This window comes from Magnolia sinica, chromosome 8 (assembly GCF_029962835.1).
Source record: "Magnolia sinica isolate HGM2019 chromosome 8, MsV1, whole genome shotgun sequence".
Classification (NCBI taxonomy): Eukaryota; Viridiplantae; Streptophyta; class Magnoliopsida; order Magnoliales; family Magnoliaceae; genus Magnolia; species Magnolia sinica.
Genome location: NC_080580.1, coordinates 31,241,932 through 31,263,099, shown reverse-complemented (window position 1 = coordinate 31,263,099; position 21,168 = coordinate 31,241,932). Strand labels below are relative to the sequence as shown.

Here is a 21,168-nt window from a genome sequence, read left to right as displayed (position 1 = left end):
TGGTGCATCTGACTGATGGGGTAGATGTTGACACGCATCACGGTGGGGCCCACACAGCTCGACCTCATGGAAAGTTCCCATGAGGTCGACCGACCGCATAAAACCATATATATATATGGGAAAAGGTACTATATGCTCGACCGTATTATACCTTCTATAAGGTCGAGTGCTCGGGGAGATTTTATAGGAAACCGAAGAAACACGGTACATTAGATATTAAAATAGCTAGAAACGTTATTGAAGTGACGTCATCAAGTTTCGTGGGCTCCACCATGATGTATGTTTTAAATCCACACCTTCCATCCATTTGGAGAGATCATTTTAGGCCAATATGCAAAGAATGAGTTAAATCCAAAGCTCCAGTGGACCCAACATAGAAAACAGTGGGGATAGTGAGGCCCACCATTGAAAACTTCTAAAGGTCAAGAAAGTTTTAGATCAAGCAGATGTTTGTGTTTTCTCTTATTTCATGTCTTTTTTAACTTTTGAACAGGTTGGATTTCAAATAAACATTATGGTGGGCCTTGGGATAGTTTCAATGGTGAGAATCACTCTCCCCACTGTTTTCTGTGGTGGGTCCACTACAAATTTTTATCTACCTCATTCTTTGACACATGCCCTGAAATGATATTTCAAAATGGATGGACGGTGTGGATACAACACATACATCATAGTGGGGCTCACAGAACTTGGTGACGTAGCTTCAATAGCCGATACCCAACTGTACGTACATCTACTTCCAGATTAAAAGGGAAGCAGATTGGCTGGTGTACCTCACCCAGCTGTATAGCTGCTGTATTGACGTTAGCAAGTTTTTTTTAGTCTAATCAGGAGGAATGTGTTATATATATCCAAACCGTCCATCCATTTGGTGAGCTCGTTTTAAGGCTTTAGACGAAAAATAAGACAGATGTAATTATCAATTGCACCACATTGCAAAAAGCAATGTGAGATTGAATGTCTACCATTGAAACCCTTTTTGGGTCACAGAAGTTTTAGATCAGTATGATTTTTTATTTTATTTTTTCCTCTTCATTCAAGTCTTTTTGACCTTATGAACAGATTGAATAGAAAATAAACGTTATGGTAGGCCCTACAAATTTTTCAACAGTGAAAATCATTATCTTCTCTACTATTTGTGGTGTGGTCCAAATGGATATGATTCATTTTTTGAATAATGCTCTAAAATGATCTCTAAAAATAGATGAACAGTGTAGATATAATAAATAAATCAATGGGCCATGTAACATTAATCTCCTTTAAATCGTTCGTACAACTCGGAGCTGGAGGAGCATCAGTGCTCGTCTTGCACGACACGTACCTACAGCGGCTATATGGCTGGTGTAAGGTACACTAGCCAATCCCAATCTGCTTCCATTAGAACGCGGATTGCATCCTACCACCTCCCGGACGGTAATCCATCCGTGCAGGGCTCTGTGAGGCCCAACGTGATGTAAGTGTTTTATATCCACGCCATTCAACAATTTTCTCAAATCATTTTAATATATGAACTAAAAAATGAGGCAGGTCCAAGGCTTAAGTGGACCATAAGGTGGGGATTGAACGTCTACCATTAAAAACTTCTTACGAGCTGGAGAAGTTTCGGATCAAGCTGATATTTGTGTTTTCACTTCATCCGCGTCTACATGACCTTATGAATAGGTTGGATGGTAAAAATTCAATAAAAACTTATTTTACATAACCATTACAGTGCACCTTAGGAGTTTGTAACGGTAGAAATTCAATAATAACTGTTTTCCCATGGTGTGGTTCATTTGAGATTCAAATATAACTTATTTTTGGTGTAAATCCCTTAAATTATATTTCAAAATGGATGGATCGTATGGATAGAAAATATACATCATGGTGGGGTCCACATAGCACCAATTTTGTTTCTCTAGTTTCCCTATCAAATCCCCGTTGTTTAAAATTTTTACTATCCGACTAATAATGTGCTGCCAGCACTCGACCTTATGAAAGGTATAATACGATAGAGCATATAGTACATTTTCCATATATATATATATATTTATTTATTTATTTCCGGTGATGGACCGCCAGACACCTTTCCTAGCCTTTTGGATTCCCATCAGGTACCGCCCCCACGTGTGTGGAGCTTGGCACATGCACGATGCACTACAAGAAAAAGGGGCTTTAGCCTCGGTTCAAAACTGAGGCTAAAAAGGTTAAAAAGTGAGGCTAAAACCTTTAGCCTCAGTTTTGCCTCAGTTATCCAAACCAAAGTTGAAACCCCCGCGGCTAAAGGCTTTAGCCTCAATTTTAGCAACAGAGGCAAAAATGACTTTTATAGCCTCGGTTCTTTAAGTGAAGCTAAAAGAACCTTTTTAGCTTCAGTTTTCTCGAAATGAGGCTAAATCAAAATTTTAGCCTCCATTGTTTCCAACTGAGACTAAATCCTAAATCCAAACTTTAGCCTCAGTTGCCTCCAATTAAAGCTAAATCTATTTTTAACATCGATTCTCAACAACCGAGGCCAAAGCCTTTAGCCACAGAATTTTAGCCTTGGTTCTTAACAGCCGAGGCTAAAAATGTTTATTTTTTTTAAATATTTATTTGAACTACAAATCCATTCATTCAATCCACTCATGAATTAACAATCAATCATGAAAGCCACACTACCAACAAAACAGTTAACAACAGTCTATTTAAAGTTTTACTCAATCAAACTGTTTCATAGCATTAGGTTCCACAAATAATACAAAGTGATGGCCGTGCCCGTCATCACCGGTGTCGTCGTGCTTGGCGGACCCTGACATAACACTGCCCGTCCATCTTCTGCTGCTTCCAGGCCAGCATCATCATTGCCTCCGCCAGAATTCTCCATTCGGATTGTCCGTAGCAGGCCTTACAACCTCAACAAGTAGCTCTGGCCTACTAGCTGCGTATGCACGTAGAATGTGACCGTCAAAACACTAGCAGAGGGCACCCAGAGTCAGCGTGAAGGTTGGAGAGGGTGCTGAGGTCGAGGTTAGGGAAGACGGAGTAGCAGCAACGGGGGCACTTCACATTCAGCCGGAGCCACTCGTCAATGCATTCCACATGGAAATTGTGGGCACAAGGGAGCCCCCAAACCTGCACATGCTCAATCAGAACCCATTCTCAATTTTCTAAAATAAACAAATCTCACGAATCTGGGGTTCTTCGCAGCATACACTCATAACCATTAAAGCTTTTTCTGGTCAGATTGAGTTGTTCTTTACATGGGTCCTGATATGATGTACTTAATCTGCTATTATCTGCATTTCGGTGCCTGCCCATCATCCCAATCATTTCTATCTGCTTCTGTGCCACTGCCATAGAATCTGGTGACTTGACTACTTTTATCCTGTTTATAGAAATTTTCCCAACTGCAATAAGTCCCATTCTGACTTCCACATTGTGCCTTAGAACTGTCTCAATTGAATTTGTGATACTGATCAAAAATCTCTCAACTCTGAATTTAATATCTTTATTCCCAAATGCTATATATGCAGTCATGACACCTGCATGCAGTAGAATACCAATCTCATTTGAACATATACCATTATATATGTGTCTATGTATAATATAGAGAAATATATGGAGAGAGAGAGAGAGAGAGAGAGAGAGAGAGAGAGCTGCAAAACCAACCGGAAGCAATGATGAAAAATTATAAAGTACTCACAGGAGGGAATTCCTGTGGTTAAATTAGCTAGTCAATGAACCAAATCCCACATTTGTAAAAAAATACCAATTTAATTACCCAAGGTGCAGGTAAAATGCGTGCTTCAACCGAAGCAAGTTTCTCACTGATTTTGATGCCAAACTCCTTTGCATAAGGATCTTTGTGGTAAGCATTGTGGTGAACCGTCTAACCAAAGAAAAATGAAATTTCAGGGTACTTCATTCCAACACAAGCATTAACAAAGTCAAACTATAAGGCCAGTGCCAATCACCATGTTGATGCACTAAAGAATAGTTTCCAGGAATTTCATGTGCTTGCTCCACATACTTTTGGAATGTTCTCGAGGCATGGTAAGAATAACTTGCAATTTTTTTTGTGTGACATTGGTACATCTTTTGTGCACTTTTACCTCCTACGTTCTTGTTACTTTCTTGTATGCATCAACTAATGCTTTTGGTATTTGGGATATCTGACCACAGAAATTATGAACTATGTAAACTGAAATTTAATTAGAGAAATGATCCAGTGCTCCCACAGCTCTACAAATTATGTGCTCCCAATTGCATAGGGCTACCTAGACAGACCAATCAAACGATTTTGATAGTCCCTTTGACCCAACCCACCCTTCGTTGGGACACGAATCAAGCCATCCAATTAATAGAACCATAAAATGGAGAGTCGAGATTGCTATGAAAAAGGTCCAATTAACATATTAACTACCCATTTGGTAGGGCACATTTGTTAATGATTCCAAACAATCACCTTGCCCAGATGACTCTAACCAACACATTCATGTTTTGGAAAACAGAATGTCAGCAAATGAAAGTTCAACTTTTGGACAGTTATGATAATCCAATCAGTGTATTTTGCATGGTAGCCCATGAAGTGTGGCTGAACCTAATGGACAATCCAGATCTATTGATTGGATAATCCATGTCTCTTCATTCAACTAGGAGTTGCCTTATCTTATAGTGATACATGAGCAATGGATTGTCTCTTTAAAATAATTACCTCTGTATATAAAATTATTTCCATGTATAATTTACCTACAAGACAATTCATATATAATTTATAAACGAAATAGTACTCCATTTAACTGAGTATGATAAACTGAGTGAGAGGAAGTAACTGCTAAATGTGTATGATAACCATAAGTCATTTTTCAGCAACGATCCAGAATAAGAAAGAAAGAACAAGCAATGTATAGAGGTGAAAGAGAAGGGATAAACATACATAGATGTAAGATGTGCAAAGTTGTAGGATATAATGAGTAATCACACAATAAACATACACGTGTTACATACCCACAGCTATAATTCATTGAAGCCATAATGTTTCTCAAATGGCCTTCAATAATAACCTTGCAAGAGACCTCAATGTTGGCAGTTTTTCACCCAAGACACAAAAATAAGTCCTAACTATGCTACAAAATCAGGACATCCAGAAATGAAGATATTATCTATTTCCTTCTAGAGATAGGTAGCACCATACCTCTTCCCATTGATGGTGTCCTCTGAGGACAGTGCCTGTGGCATTGTTGCACTACATATTTAGTTCAAGAGAGTGCCAATGGCACTGTTGCAGTACATATTCAGTTTTGCATCCATCAGTAACAAGAATTTTGAGAATTACATATCTCCATTCTTTATGGGACTTCATTTATGCTACTCATCAGATATTTCAATATAAACTTAGTAAAACCATTGATAAATGAAATGAAACATCTAACTAAATAGAGAAAAATCCGGCAGCAGACCCTCCCCACACATAAGAATGGATCAGTGCAAATGGAGGAATTGATTTATTTTCAGCAACGAGATAAACAGAACAAGAATGTGAAGGAAGTGGAGAATGCCAAGAACCAAGCTATAGAAGAGCTGCAGTAAACCATGTTGACCGCTCACTAGAAACCTTTAGCATCAAAATAGAACCTTTTCATCATTCCTTTTCATACCACCCACATAAAAGGCAAGCTAATTTAAAGTATCAGACTTGATGAAATTGAACTTGTACCATAGCACACTGCATGATTCAAAATATAACCCAAAAAATAGGGAAGTAAACCCACCACCCTAGCAAGCTCCCCAATAGTTGCAAGAACTCTAGTGACAACACCAGTATTAGCATTTGGCCTAGTGCCTTCCCTTAGCTTCACCACAAGTGCCTGAAATGTGACAACCTCACTAGATGAGATGACATACATTTAGCTTGTACTAAGGACCAAATCACTGAGTTCTTACATTTTAGCAACTACTTTGTGAAGATCTTAGGTGAATTATTCCATTGGCAATGACATGTTTATATACTAAAGGACAACCTCACTAGATGAGATGACATACATTTAGCTTGTACTAAGGACCAAATCACTGAGTTCTTACATTTTAGCAACTACATTGTGAAGATCTTAGGTGAATTATTCCATTGGCAATGACATGTTTATATACTAAAGGTAACCTAAAATGTAATATAATATAATCTATAATAGATATTTCAAATATACTAGGATCAGTTGTGGGAATCTACTCTAACAGAGCTTGCTCATACCATTTTTCAATTTGTAAATGTAGTTTATGGTAGTGGAGATGTTAAAGAATTCAATTGTTACTGTTACATTACCTCCTAGGAAAAGCAATTCATCGGGGCAAGATATATGTTGCCCTGGTTGTTGATGGTAGGATTTGCACTTCCGCCAATCGCATACATCTCCCAGTGAGTGTAGTCATTGTTCACCACATGGAAATACCCGTGCCAGCACCTGAATTTGTTTTCACAAAGAAAGAAATTCATTTCAAATCAGAAAGAAATTCGTTTCAAATCACTCCATTTTTCTGGAAAAGGAAACTCTCAGACAAGAAGTGAAATGCAGATGGGTATGTGCAGGGAAAGGAAGGAGAGTAGAATTGAGAGTTGGAAGTGCTGGAAAGGAAACCCAAAAGGAGGATCCTATAATGAATAAGAAAACAGACAAGATGTGGATTATAGTACATTCTCACTGACCCGGATTTGCTTAACGTGGAAGCTGTGGGACCTAACCCCAACAAAAAACAAGAAGCATGACAGTTTCAAGCTTGTCAGACAATGATAAACAAAGATGAGAAGAATAAGAACAAGAACAAGCCAATTACCTGCTGAATACGAGCTCTTTTTTGAAATATTTGATCTTCGTATACAGAAACTGACTGAGCAAAATGCTCTACCCTCTCCAATATTACCTGGACATGTTGAATTCCCTAGCATTAGGAAGTGTGGGTTGTAGGTGTAGCCAATCCGCAATTAAGGATATGAGATCCGAAAGGAAAACAAATCTATCAGCAAGAATTGGATCAAAATCCAACGAAATCTCTCAGAATCGAGAGACATAAGCTGGATTCATATTAAAATAGATTAAGCACTAAAAATTGAGAAAAAAATCCATAAGTGGAAAAAAAAATGGAAAAGAGCTCACTATCTTTTGAGGATCTGATGATCCGGGAGAGAGAGAGAGAGAGAGAGAGAGAGAGAGAGAGAGAGAGAGAGAGAGAGGTGGTAGATCTGACGAAGACGAGAGAAATATTGGGGAAGACATAGAGAAGAGCTAGGGTTCGGTTCGGTGAGGAGCTGATATCGGTGTATATGCCCCTTGTTTATCTAGCTTGCATGGAAATCGGCAATGGAGGAGCAGATTTCGCGGCAGAGAACAAAGTTTTGCTCTCAAATCGAACACCAAACCCTAATCGCTGATATTGCAATGTAGAAACTGCTCAAATCCAGCAAATGAGCTAGAAACGACAGGATTTTCCACTTCCTGAGCAAGATTTCAGTGAAAACAGCAAAAACAAAAAACAAAAATAAAAAAAAAACCTCCTCAGATCGAACCACAAAATGCGAAAATTAGATTTTGAACGGCCAAATGGAGAAAACGCATGAAAATGAGAGATTTCTGCCCCGATTTCTGATTTTCAAGAGGATTTCAGTTGAGAAATAAGTAAAATAAAAAAAAGAGAGAATGAGTACCTAAAATCAGTGAAGAGATTGCTAGTGTGGAGGACAGAATTGACGTTTCTAGGCATTGTAAAGGATCGAATTGTAGAAGTTGAACGCAATTTCGATCTGTTTTCCTTTCAGAGCTTGGGGATTTTGACAGATAGAATTGCAGAAGTAAAACGCGATTTCGCTCTGTTTTCCTTTCGGAGCTTTGGGATTTTGAGAGAGAGCTCTGCTTCTAGCTTTCAAGTTCTAAGATGAATAAAAGCCACGGAGATGATACATTGGATTCATAAGAAACGGAACATGGTATAGTTGTCTCTCTACGGTACACGTGGCAGGCAACGTGGAAATCGAGTTTGTTCATTTGCAGGGCCCAAAATGAGATTTGGATCATTTCATTTTTAGGTTCCAGCACTAAAATTAATTCGTAATTTTATCAATTTTACAAAAAATTCGCAAAAATAAAAAAATCAAGATTCTTATTGTATCTTTTTTACTTCTAAATTTTTTCAAGATTATAAATTTGTTGAAATTTATCAAAAAAATTAAAATTCTCAATTCTTTCAAAATTATCAAAAAATAAAATAAAATCAATTCTTAATAGTTTTAGAAATTCTTAATTTTTTTCAGAATTTTCAATTATTTGAAATTTCTGAATTTTTTAAAAATTCTCAATTTTTAAAAAAAATTCATACTTTTTCATAATTATCATTTTTTTTTCTTATTTTTTTAAAAGTCCTCAAATTTTTAAAAAATTCTTAGTTCTTAGAAAATTCAAAATTCAATTTTTTTTTTCAAAATTCTCAATTTTTTCACAATTGTCAAAAATTTTAAAAATTATTAATTCTTTCAAGATTCTCAAATTTTTTCAATATTCTTAAACATAGACTCTTAGCCTCGGTTCATATGCAACAGAGGCTAAAAAATAGACTTTTGGCCTCGGTTCCTATGTAACTGAGGCTAAAATGTAAACCTTTCGCCTCGGTTCCCATGCAACTGAGGCTTAAATGTAGACTTTTCGCCTCGATTCTTGTGGAACTGAGGCTAAAATGTAGACCTTTCGCCTCGGTTCCTGTGGAACTGAGGCTAAAAAGTAGACCTTTCGCCTCGATTCCTACGCAACTGAGGCTAAAAAGTAGCCCTTTCACCTCGGTTCCTATGCAACTGAGGCTAAAAAGTAGCCCTTTCGCCTCGGTTCCTATGCAACTGAGGCTAAAAAGTAAACCTTTCGCCTTGGTTCCTATGCAACTGAGGCTAAAATGTAGCCCTTTCACCTCGGTTCCTATGCAACTGAGGCTAAAATGTAGCCCTTTCGCCTCGGTTCTTATACAACTGAGGCTAAAAAGTAGACCTTTCGCCTCGATTCCTATATGACTGAGGCTAAAAAGTAGACCTTTCGCCTTGGTTACTATGCAACTGAGGCTAAAAAGTAGACCTTTCACCTCGGTTACTATGCAACTGAGGCTAAAAAGCAAACTTTTAGCCTCGGTTCCCTAGCAACTGAGGCGAAAAATGTCCTTTGCAACCAAGGCTAAAAAATACATTTAGCCTCCATTTTTTCAACCGAGGCTAAAAAATTGAGGCTAAAGTCCCCTTTTCTTGTAGTGATGTAAGAATTTTTTATTGGACACCGGCCCTTGTCAGAGGTGGGCCCAGCTGAGTACTGGCCAACAACTTTCCAATCAATTCCTATTACGTTGTGCTTGTATTGAGCTCAGCGCAGGCAGGACTGCACTCATTCCGAGTCCTCGTTTTCGTCTCCTAGCGTGATGTGGTCAACCTCTCTCTCTAATTATATTTTAAACTTAGGCTGGAGTAACAGCTCTGCTACCCTTGTGGGCGAGCTTTTGCTTACATTGGCGTCCTGTAAAGACGGTGGCTTCCAGCTGCCAACTGCATGCGGTTCGGTGACACTTCGTACATCAGTTTTTCAGTGCATGCCAAGACATGAGTATAAATGTATAATGATAGGCAGACTCAAAATTGGAGCACGACAAGTCATCAGAAACATTCATGGCCTGTTTGATTTTTCGTCTAAACTGTAATTATCATGTAAATGGGTAAGGTAAGCACTGCATCTTTCCCATTCTGATGTGACTGCTTAATTTTTTAATACTTAAATCGAGAAATTTACAAAATCAATATGGAGCCATCATGATATATATGACTTATCCACACCGCTCATTTGTGCAATCATAGAAATTTCCAGTCTTGGCTAATATTTGTGTTTTTACTTTCCAATGAAGATAACCATACGAATAATTTAGATAGCATATAAACATTATGCTGAGAAGTTGCACTAGTGACTTTTTTCATCCCCACTGGATCAGATCATGTCGTGTGGATCTGCTTCATTTTTGGACTTTATCCTGACATGGCAGCCAAAACTGATGGACGGACTAACTTTCTGACACACATTGCGGTGGGCCCCAGAGAGCTTCTGTCCACTGGGCTCCTTATAAGGGGCCAAAAGGAAAGTCGCGTCCACGGTGATCCCCCAAATGTTGTGGGTCCCTCGCGCACCCAAAGACTAAAATAAAAATTAAGAACCCAAGAGTCAGTCAAAAAAGGACAAGCATATGGTCCATGTGATTGGGACCCACAAAACTACCCACTGAACATTTATCAAATGAAAATGAAGCACCGTCCAAAGGAAATCTTCTTTATTGCCACCGTTGCTGTCCTAGCTCCTTTTTGGACTAGGTGCATGTTGGCCTCGATGCTCTTGTGTGACTAAGTTGAAAAGCCCGTCCACGCGTACAAGTGATCAGCTAATGCACAGCCGCTGCATTTGTAAGCCTAGCACACAGGTGAATCATCCAGGCCATCCATCAGGTCGGTTTCAGCGTGTACAGTCTACTGCTGAAAGGTAGAGGTGGTCACTCTGTAAGCCAGCCGTGATAGTTGACAAAAAAAGAAAAGTAAATGGGTTAGAAAACTTCCCGCGATTATTTTATGGCCATTAAAGCACAAAATTCACTGTACACTCACGCAACATAAACATGTTATGAGGCCACGCGGGATCGCATTTGAAGAGAAATGTTTGGATTTGAAGCTGTGAAAGTAAGGATTGCAACAGAGATCGATGACATAATTGTGTAGTAGGAACATGTTACGCGATAGCGCAAGAGTGCACTGTCTGCCCTTGCAACCATGCCTTGTTGCGCAGATTTGAGATTTTGCACGTGTAAATGTCTATAAATACCCCATATCCTTCTCATTTAGGGATCAAGAGCTCATAGAGTAAAAAATAAATAAAAAATAAAAGCTTTTAGAATCAAGAGGTTCATAATTTAGGTACACAGGTTGAAGCACAAGAGAAAGGGAGAAAGAAGATGCAGGATGCAGAGAGCCAACCCGTTGCATGGCTGCACAACCGAGTCTAGTTGCACTACTGTGCAATAGAGGTCACAAATGACCAATATGTTATGCATTTCATTCAGATTTTTCATGGATTCGCCATGCTATGCGTGTTTTATGTATACTAACGTGAAGCAATGGTTTCCAAGCTACATAACTTTTCTTTCATTGCGAAGGATACTTTACAAGCCAATGCTACCGAAATCATTATCGAATTACTTTCAATTACATTAATTGAATGTATTTTGTTTTAGAATCAATGGCAATGCAAGGAATGTAATAAGAATTTAGATTAATGAAATAAAATAATGAGAAGTATTCTTTGATTGAATTTCTTTCATTATTATTGAATATAGATCTTTCAAACTTCTAAACACATTTCTGATCAAAACAAAATGGTGACTTTACTGGGGATCAAACCCAAAATATTTGGTTGGAATATCGATGTTTAATAATAACGATAGAACAATTAAATGATACTTGTTGTGAAATGGTGCTATAATAATACCAAAATGACAACTCTCGACAAGAACATTTCTCCCTTTATATCTAAAAAAAGTGCAGTTTGATTTAATTTGAATAACGAATATTCTTTTTTGGAATTCAAGTACTTCGTTCTTACATAATCGCGATGGATTCTCTTCCGGTCAACATAATCACCTATTTCACACCCAACGGGTTCGCAGTGTATGATGCTAGCAATGTTCAATTGCTGCCTGAAATGGCATTGGGGAAAGTAAGTCAACTATGACCGGTAACATACGATAACAGGTAATGTCTAGGGCAATCTCTTCCTCACTAATAACGTAAAAGGACAATGAGGAATAGATAGTAGTGACGTCCGGAAGATAGAAGACTCGATCCCCTTCAATAAGAGGCCCAATTCCATTGCAGATAGTAAAAGGGCCGATTACACATAACATTGCGAAATGCAATCCTTAGCTAGCTCCACCCCACCTCTACTCTATTCTGGAGAGGCTGAAATAAGTCTCTTCGCCCCGCACGACTTCCTCACCTTACCATTCGTAGCTTTGTCGCTGACCCAAAAAGAGAAAGGAAAATTTTTCCTGACAAATAGGTCTGTCTTCCCTCAAGTCTGTTATGATGACTTCACCACAAGCATCAGCACCAGGCACGTCCCGTTTAGGACTGATAAAATCCCCAAGACCATAGAAGGACAGTATCAAGTCAACCGGCGGGTCATTTTCTCTTAGATCCCATATGATAACCTATTCTCTCTCTCCTTCGACATCAGGACAATCAAGAAGTGGAAAGATGACAGTTTTCATGGTAAGAACTAGTTAGAGCTAGTCACTTTCCACGAATGAGCATTTAGCCGAGATGGCACCCACACATACAGTATTGATGGAAGAGTGCAGAAATCTTAGAGAGGCATTGGCGACGTTAACCCGCAACATGGCTCAGGTCACTTCCCCTCTGATGATTGCTGACGCAAGTGGCAATGAACAACAACTAGAAGGTCGCTATCGCAGAGGGCAGGGTCTCACGGATCAGTTCCCATAGCTCGCACTGTGACCCCAGATGAAATCATATAGGCATTGATTGAAGCTATTCTAACGGAAAGAGACAGAGCATAAAGGAAGATTCCAGTTTCAAACGCCGTACTCTTACGAAATTGAAGACGTACTATTTTTCCTAAACTTTAAATATCCTTATTTCCAAAAGTTTAATGGAGAAAGATCGCTGGAGGAAAACCTAATGCACTTCATTACTACCATAGAGAATTTCTCTATAGTTCCACAATATTGTTTATGGTTGTTTGAGTCGTCCTTGATAGGAAAGGCATTCATATGGTATTCAGCTCTAGCACCAGAATTCATATATACATGGAATCAAATGCAAGATGCCTTCATGGCGATCTTTTTCTTCTCCAATAGAGACATTAGCCTAATTAAATTGGGTTCTATCCGGCAACGGGAAAGTGAGCCGGTTGAAAAGTACATTAACCGATGGAAGACCTTAGGAATGTCATGTCGACAACTCCCAGTAGATTCAGAACAAGTAACGATGTGTCTTAATTCTATGGAATTAGAGTTTGCATTCGGCTTGACGAGTGCTGAAATACAAACTTTCCATGGCCTTGCTACTAAAGTCCATGCCCTTGAAGTCAAGACTAGAAAAATGACTTCCTTTTAAACAGAGACAACATGTCGGGGCCTGAGTAAGATGTCAACAAATGTCACCGACAGAAAGAGAAAGGGAGAAGAGCCCCAAAGCAGACATAAAGACAAAAAAAGAGAGAGCAAAAGTCACTGTGTAAGAAAGATGGCCAATAAGTGGCCTAGACAATATGATAATCACAAGGGGTGTACATTTGAAAAAGAAGATGTACTCCCCATGATGAATCAGCCATTGGCTATAGGGACAATCGAATTTCCCTACCTGAAATGCCCAGAATAGGTAAGAAAAATGAAGGAAAAGAATTATTGCCATTACCATCATATGCTTGGTCATCCGACTGAAAACTGTTATACTATTAAAAATATACTATAAAAAATGATGAATAGATGCAAAATTATAATATAAAATGATAAGGAGTGGAACAAGAAGGCCATAGAAAATATGGTATCCACGTGGAATAGGCCTCGTGTGCATGTGTTTCTAGCAGTGCATGATGAAGAGGCCAAAGATAAGAGAAAAAAGTCGAATGGAAGTTCAAAGACTTCTCACATAGAGGATAAAGGAAAATAAAAAATAATAAAGATTCTAGACAGAAGGTTCGTAGAGAACAACATGACAATAGTCGCAGTCTTCAACGGTCGTCAGAAGAACATGATAGAATCAGTTTTGGGGGTCCGAGCCCTTCAACCGTCGAGGTGTCGCAGGGCTAAAAAGATACGCAAGACTGATAATATCTTATTATCTAGAACAGAGTCTCACACATAGCATTTTATACAGTACGTAAGGTTAAGCAACCTACAAAACTTCAATGAAAATCATTTACTACAATAAATCGACAAATCCTTGATGGGTCCGATAAAACTATAGTTCGAATCTAGAGCACAGGAAGGGGTTACTAGTTGGAAGCAGGCCTACAATTTGTTCCTACTCTAGTTCTTTGTGCCTAGAAGAGTCATGAACTTAGCAGAATTGGTTAGATAGGAAGCCAACTTAGAAGAGTGTCGTTATCGGTATGTACTAAAATGAAAAGATGTCATTAGTGGTTCATATAAACTGCTAGAATGCCCCAAGATCCACATGGTCGAATCATGCGCAAGGAGCATAAGATTGCACACGGAGGAAGAACATGAACTTCATACACTCTTTAGTTTGATGAAAAAAGTAGCAATTATGAAATTAAATCTTGTAAAGTACCTACCGTTGATCTTTTTTGAATTAAGCGCATGCAAGACAAGTGCATCAAGTGGTGACCGAAACATCATCTCAGTCATTTAAGATGATACGATCTGCTAAGATCAGGCAGATTCTCAAATTTTTAGAATTCACATTGTACAAACAAGGTACGCAATCACCCTTAAAACACTTGAACTCCTATGAGAAAGCAGCTTATTTCCGTCAAAATGTGTCAGAAGAGTACCTGCTGAGAAATTTCATATATTCACTAGTGATCATAAGTGAGGCTATGGCATGGTACCTGGCCTTACCAGCGGGAGTCCTTCAATATCAGGAAGAAATGAAAGAAGCCTTTATCCTATGATTTTACAAGTATAACACCAAATTCTGAAAACACTGCCTAGACAAACTACCTAGTATCTTGTAGAAGATGTATTGGATAACTATCATCTCATCCTTTAGAAGTTGTGATTCTTTAAGCTCGGTTATACCAACATTCTCAATAATACTGCCCTGATCTTGCTCAACTCTAATTCTTCAATTTGTTTAGACTTCAAGATTAGTAATTTGCTCATTAATGGCAACCAATGTCTGCTCAAAGGTCTTTATTTGGTCTTGAAGTGAATTACATTCCCTTTTATACCTAGAGAAAATGGCAGAATTCTTGGATATCTTATCTTTAAGAAGCGACAACTCTTTCTACGAATGTAATATCTATGGAGCAATGACTATATTACAAACAGACTCTAGCTATTGAAGGGAAGCATAAAATTGGACTAGAGAATTATGAACCCTTGAGACGTTAATCTTGGCAAGCTTTGAAAAAATGTCCAAATTTGCTAAAGTGTCGCTGAGAAGAGACCACTGCTCAGGGTCTTGAAACATACAAGTTATGGATAAAATTACATTTTTTATTAAAGTAAGCTTGTATTGTGGGATCCTTTCCAAAGAGAGAAAGTCTAATACCATCGTCATTGCATTTGAGCCTATAAAAAAGCTCTGAGCTGGAACAACTGTAAGAAAAGCATGAAATATAGTATGAGATAAATGAATATAAGACAATTTCACTCGAACGAGAAACTACGAAACACAAAGATTTAAAATCATATCTGTTGTTAAAGCCACAAATGAATGAGCTGATGAGGTTGAGGCTCTAACAATAATAGGAACATTTGATGGCTCAAGGACCACCACTGCAGGAGTAATGTTGAAAGAAGGTTCCCTGACTATGATGTTCGAATCTAGAGTTGTTGGAGCTATCACTATTTAGTGTGAAATATTGCATATTTCACCCTAATTGTTCCTTGGTTTTATGAACATGATTGTGCTTAATTGATCTATTTCTACATGTTTTGTATTGCAAGGTGATTTTGAGAGCTTAGGGTGAAAAGTTTGCAAAAAGCATACATTTGATGCTCCAGATTACCAAAGTGAGGTTTAGATCTTTGGAGGTCAAGATTGAAGAATTTAATAGTCTAAGATCCACGAAAACTAGGTGAAGAAGGAAAATAATCAAGATTACAAAGTGCAGAAAACTGAAACTACTGAACTTGACAGTTCGATGATATCGAACATAGCTTCGATGACATCAAAGTAAGTGTTCGATGCTATCGAAGGACACTCGATCCCATCAAAAAAATTAGAAAAATCAAGTTTGGTTATTGGACATATGGGTGTAATTCTCGATCCTATTGAACATATGTTCAATGACATCGTAGCCAGTTCGATTGCATTGAAGATCGGGCGATCTCATCGATTGACTTATGAAGATAGTCATTGACCATTTTCAAATTCGCGATAGCTGCGTAAATTGAAGACAGTTTGAAGTTAGTCCGAACAAAGCCTACATAAAGGTGTTTTATGAGTTCTTCTAAGGTGGAATTAGGGTAGGAGTGGATCAAGGTGTTATGGAGCTTCAAGAAGTCCTCTCTCATCTTCAATCCATTTGGTTCTAGTTAGATTTTATGTTTTCCTTTAAGAGTTATTAGTTTAATCATGTTTATGATTAGCTAATCTCTTAGCTAAGGCTAAGGGATGAAGCTTGTAGTTAATTTCAGCGTTTAGTTTGTTGAATTCAATACTATTACATTGAATGATGATAGTAGATTGGTTTGGTTTAAATTTACTTTGAAAGTCTTTGAGTTGTTTATTTTTGGATTCGTTGTGCACTCATGGTATAATGAATGCTCTGATTTAGCAATTGTTTAGCCCCAATTTACAGAAGGAATCAATCTGTATAATGATTGATCTAATGATGCCTAGGGGTGCATTGGATGCTTTCAATTCCATACAACTGATGTCTGAGTGCTTAATGGAAGAACCAGACAATTGAAATCATATTCATCTTAATATTTGAGAATGGTTTAACCACTCTTTCATACGACTATATAGATTAAGACTTTGATTCCAGTTGTGTTATTTTATATTGAAGCAGCAAATTGATGTTGAGATTACTAAAAGTGGATTTTTGGATCTTAAGTGTTTTATTATTATTATTTAATTTTCCTTTCATATCGCTGGATTAAAAATCTAGACAAAATAGTTAGAATTAGATTAGTTCTAGACTCTGTTCCCCATTCCCAGTGGATTTGACCTCACTCTCACCGAGATTATTACTACAACGCAACCTTGCAATTGGAGTTATGAACAATAACGCAGGGATGAACGTGATAAGGTCGATCACCATCTTCCTCAACGGGATAATTACTCTGAATCCATGGAGCTTCTCTGGACATCTCACAGAGATTCCTTGAGTCCACGAGGAGAGAGAAAAAAATTCTAATAAATTTGAAAATAAATTAATTGATAATTGTCCAATATGAATGTATCCCTATTACACCATTAATAAAGAAAAAACTAAACTAAAATTTGTAATTACAAAAAAATAGTAAAAATTCTAACTCTAATAAAAATCTTAATTATAGTACAACTTTTCTAAAATCTAATTTCTAAAAATAAAAATTCCAAATAAACTTTTACTAGAAGAGTCCTAGCATGATTACAAATTATTTGTAAAAAAGAAGAAAATCTAAAACTTTAAAAATAAAAAAATATTAAAAAATCAGAATTAATAAATAAATAAATAAATCTAAAATTTTCATATTTGAACTGAAAGTGCACCTTTTCTGATGAAACGGACAAACATGACTCACTTTGTTGTTTGGATCACCTTAGATGGTCCATTATAGTAAAGATTAATAGGTTGTGCGCCCCGTAACGATACCTGAATAAAAAGTTATGGACAATTTATGGTTCACATTCTTTTAGTCCAAACATGCTAGGAATAAATTTATGCGACGTCCTACATCATAGTGGCAGGCTCAGAGGTAAAGAGAATTGTGTGGGTAACTGTAACCTGGACGATGGATGATGCAATTATATCCTCATCCCTTAAGACATATTTTACATTAATTTCAGCCACCCCAGTAGTTTTAAGAAGGATTGTCGTGTCTTTGTCAACCTCCACACTATGTTAAGTGGACAAAGGCCTATCCAAAGAAATCAATACCACTGCCATTTTTTACACCGCCAACATAAAGAGTTTTGCTTCCCTCGATGAGGAAACCTCAACAAACCTTAGAAGAATTTGAGGGTCAGTTGGAGGAATACTAATCGGCGGAATAGCCGGCATCTCGCGAGGAATGGGGGAGTAATTGGCAGTGAAGGTCATGAAGATGTTGGCCACTGTCGAATAACTAAATTCTCCATAATTGAGTGGTTCTTCTACAGGAGTGTTTGCCTTGTCAGACGAGGTAGATACATCTTATGGGATCTCTTGATCGGCTATGGTAGTCTCGGCTGCAATGACATCATCCTCATTAATATTCACTTCCTCTTCCTCTTCCAAATCGCCGCCTTCAAAGGAGTCGCTTTCTCTATTAGAATTGTTGTTAGAGGTTAATTCTTCATTCTCGCTTTCCTCTTACGACTCGCCCTGAACAGTTTCTTCAATCATAACCTATTTGTCTTTGCTGGAAGGGTCAACCTCACTTGTATGCGTCCTCACTACTAAAAGGGTAGGGGACATACCTTAATGGTTTTCTTCTATACGAGGGGAGTGAGTTTGCTTTTATTAATGGGTCACAAGTGACAAGAAACTTTTCCTCATAAACCTCATCTTAGGAGATACAATAGGAGATGTGAGCCTGCCCTTGGTGCCCATTATGGTCTCTCTAGTGGGAGTATGAAGCATAATTGCTAGTGCTTGCAGGGTCGAGATGTTACCCTCTTCTTATGGATTAGGGGTTGTGGCCCTGATGAGTTGCTCTCCCGGTCTACTCAGTTCCTCTAAAGGAATATCATAAGCAATCCAACCCTCTAAAGTATTGGTAGGCTTTACTTGGCGAATATGGTCCTCCAAAGAAATTTTCAGGCATACTTGACTGGGGGCAGAGGAGTGATCCTTCTCCACTATATAGCAATATCCTGTTCAAGTCTATAATTCCTCAGCCTTGCCAGACCAATTCAAATTGGATAGTTCACCAAGTGACAATGGTGTACCAGATAAAATTGGTAGACCCATCATCGCATCCATCAGTAAGAAGCTTAGACCGAGTTATTATAACCTAATAGGATAAAGAGGGACCCCATGCACTCAATCATAAGTTCTTCCCAGATTAGCACTCAATTATAAGGACTGACGCCATAACTCCTCATCACCCTGGTGACGACACTACAGTCCTCCGAAATCGTCTGATCGTAGCCAAACTGGCGTGTAAATCTACTAGGGTATTAAGGTTCGCATCAAAATTCACTACTCTCCCTCAAAGGGAGGTTGCTGGATCTGATAAATATAAAGAAGATACATTCTCTTAGAGACAATGAATCATTGTCAATTGCATATTTATCTTCAAAGATGTTAGAAAATGGGAATTGGAAAAAAGTAATGGACTCCATCCTTTCGATCTTTTTCACCACCCAATTGTAGGTTTTTTTAATCATCTTCTGCCTTGTATAGTACTAAAGTGGGAGGCGATCCAAATTCATGTATGCTTTCTCTAGTTCATCATAAGTCCATGGGAAATATATGCCCAACCACCCTGCAAAGTAATGTCAAGTTATGTAGGTTAAAGACTCTCCAACTGTCACACTCATGCAGTGAGTGACTACATCGTCGAAGGCCCGATATATTGAGCAAAGGAGTGGAGGAGTCAAGGGATACTTTCTTCCCTCTGTCACTGCTCCAGTGACCATGAATAAGGTGGGTTTGATGGCATCAGTCCATTTTGAGCTGGGGAGCACCACCTGGCTGAGCTAATAAGACAAGAAAATACCTAGCTCGTCAGAATTGCATATTCTTTTGGACCCCTGATCTTTTGTTTAAGGTCGTTTAGCTCATGCGTATGGTTTCCTTCAAAGCCGCAAGGCCAAAAGAGATAGTTATTAATAGATAATGAAGAAGTACATGAAAGATATAAGTAAAGTGAAGAAAGACAAGGAACGTACAGAAGGTCTCTCAAAAAATGCATGAGCCAGATGAGGTACGGAAATTTACAGATGTCACGAAACTTCTCCATTTCTCTAAAGAGCTCAATAGCGGTTTTTGAAACCTTTAGTTGCTGATTAGTAGGAGAAAATGTATAAATTCTTCATTTATAAGCACACATTTATCGTCGTCCAAAGTATTTGGGAGACACTTCGTATTAAACTCCTTGATTTTCTGTTGGAGTTGTTGCCTATTACTCTTCAATGACTTCTTCTTTATGAAAGAGGGATGATGACAAATCTCTCTATTAGATGGCCTAGAGCTATCTGTCCAGATATTTGAAGTGGTTTTCAGCCAATCCTCCCATGCTTATACATGGCCCTGTCGAGGAGGTCTTTCTATATCTCTAATGATTATGCCCTAGCGAATGGAGCTAGCCAAAAGAGCTATTTGGTCTAAGACGTCTATTACTGGAGGGCTTGGCTCCTTGAAAAGAGGGGTGTCTAGTTGTCATTTTTACTCATTTTCTAGGACGATCATCTACCTACAGAGATTGAAGGATCTATGTTGATCTTGTTCCTTGGCTCATAGAAGATTGATGAGTAGGAATGGAATTCCTAGGAGGTTTATGAAGTCCTCTTACTCTTTGCCATTTGATTGGAGTAGAATAAGAAAGGACAAGATGAAATTTTGACAAAGTATATGGACTTAGCTGAGTTTTTAGTGAGGTAGATGAGAGTTGCGATGTTGCACAATAGAGATCAATTACGTGGTCGTGCAAAGGAGTTCTATTGCGCGGTCACACAAAAGGATAGAAGAACTCAAGAAAGAAGATGAGAGCAAAGTGACCGAAGTGAAGGGAGGCCAACTTATAGAGGTTGAGAGACCCGACTGGCTATTGCGCAGACATGATAGCGCAAACGGAACATGTTGCGTGGTCACGCAATGGGAAAACGATTGAGAAGCAAATATCTAAAATCTTTGGAGGGAGGTTCGATCCCCCGTTTGCATTGTTAGAGCGAATTCAAACGAAGAATCAAGAGAGCATCTGTTGGAGCACAAAATTCATTGCGTACTTGCACAACATAAACATGTTGCACAACCGCGCAACAATAATACAATGCATGACCGCGCAATTGAAGGCAAAATTTTAGGTTTGAAGCTGTGAAAGTAAGGATGGAAGACAGAGACCGATGACATGATTAAGTTGTGCGACAAGAACATGTTGCGTGACCGCACAATAGGGGTGCATTGCGTGCCCATGCAACCATGCCTTATTGTGTGGATGTGAGGTTTTGCATGTGTGAATGCTTATAAATACCTACTCTCCTTCTTATTTAGAGACCAGAGAAAAAGATCAAAGAGCTCATAGAGAAAAACATTTGGAAGCTTTTGGAATCAAGAGCTTCAGAATTCAAATATCCCACGGGTTAAAGCA

The 21,168-nt window shown here is 38.3% G+C and overlaps 1 protein-coding gene and 1 long non-coding RNA gene across 5 annotated transcripts; both read right to left on the bottom strand.

Annotated features, from left to right (window-relative positions):
• Nucleotides 1-2,650: 2,650 nt before the first annotated feature.
• Nucleotides 2,651-4,335, bottom strand: LOC131253938 (RING-H2 finger protein ATL5-like). 2 transcript variants are annotated; one of them, XM_058255034.1, is made up of 3 exons: nucleotides 3,992-4,335; nucleotides 3,743-3,850; nucleotides 2,651-3,093 (listed from the first exon to the last, which is right to left on the bottom strand). In XM_058255034.1, the coding sequence occupies exons 1-3, from the start codon at nucleotides 4,046-4,048 to the stop codon at nucleotides 2,926-2,928; spliced, it is 333 nt and encodes a 110-aa protein (XP_058111017.1). In that variant the 5' UTR covers nucleotides 4,049-4,335; the 3' UTR covers nucleotides 2,651-2,925. The 2 variants fall into 2 exon arrangements, 1 of the variants encoding a protein (XP_058111017.1); XR_009175370.1 differs by lacking the exons at nucleotides 3,743-3,850; nucleotides 3,992-4,335 and adding an exon at nucleotides 3,174-3,603.
• Nucleotides 4,336-4,985: 650 nt separating this feature from the next.
• LOC131253937 (uncharacterized) lies at nucleotides 4,986-7,896 on the bottom strand. Of its 3 annotated transcripts, none has more exons than XR_009175369.1 (6): nucleotides 7,658-7,896; nucleotides 6,790-6,876; nucleotides 6,650-6,692; nucleotides 6,281-6,419; nucleotides 5,733-5,828; nucleotides 4,986-5,328 (listed from the first exon to the last, which is right to left on the bottom strand). It is a non-coding gene; the product is annotated as an uncharacterized LOC131253937 (long non-coding RNA). The 3 variants fall into 3 exon arrangements; XR_009175367.1 differs by having other exon boundaries at nucleotides 6,662-6,692; XR_009175368.1 differs by lacking the exon at nucleotides 6,650-6,692.
• Between the last annotated feature and the right edge of the window lie 13,272 nt (nucleotides 7,897-21,168).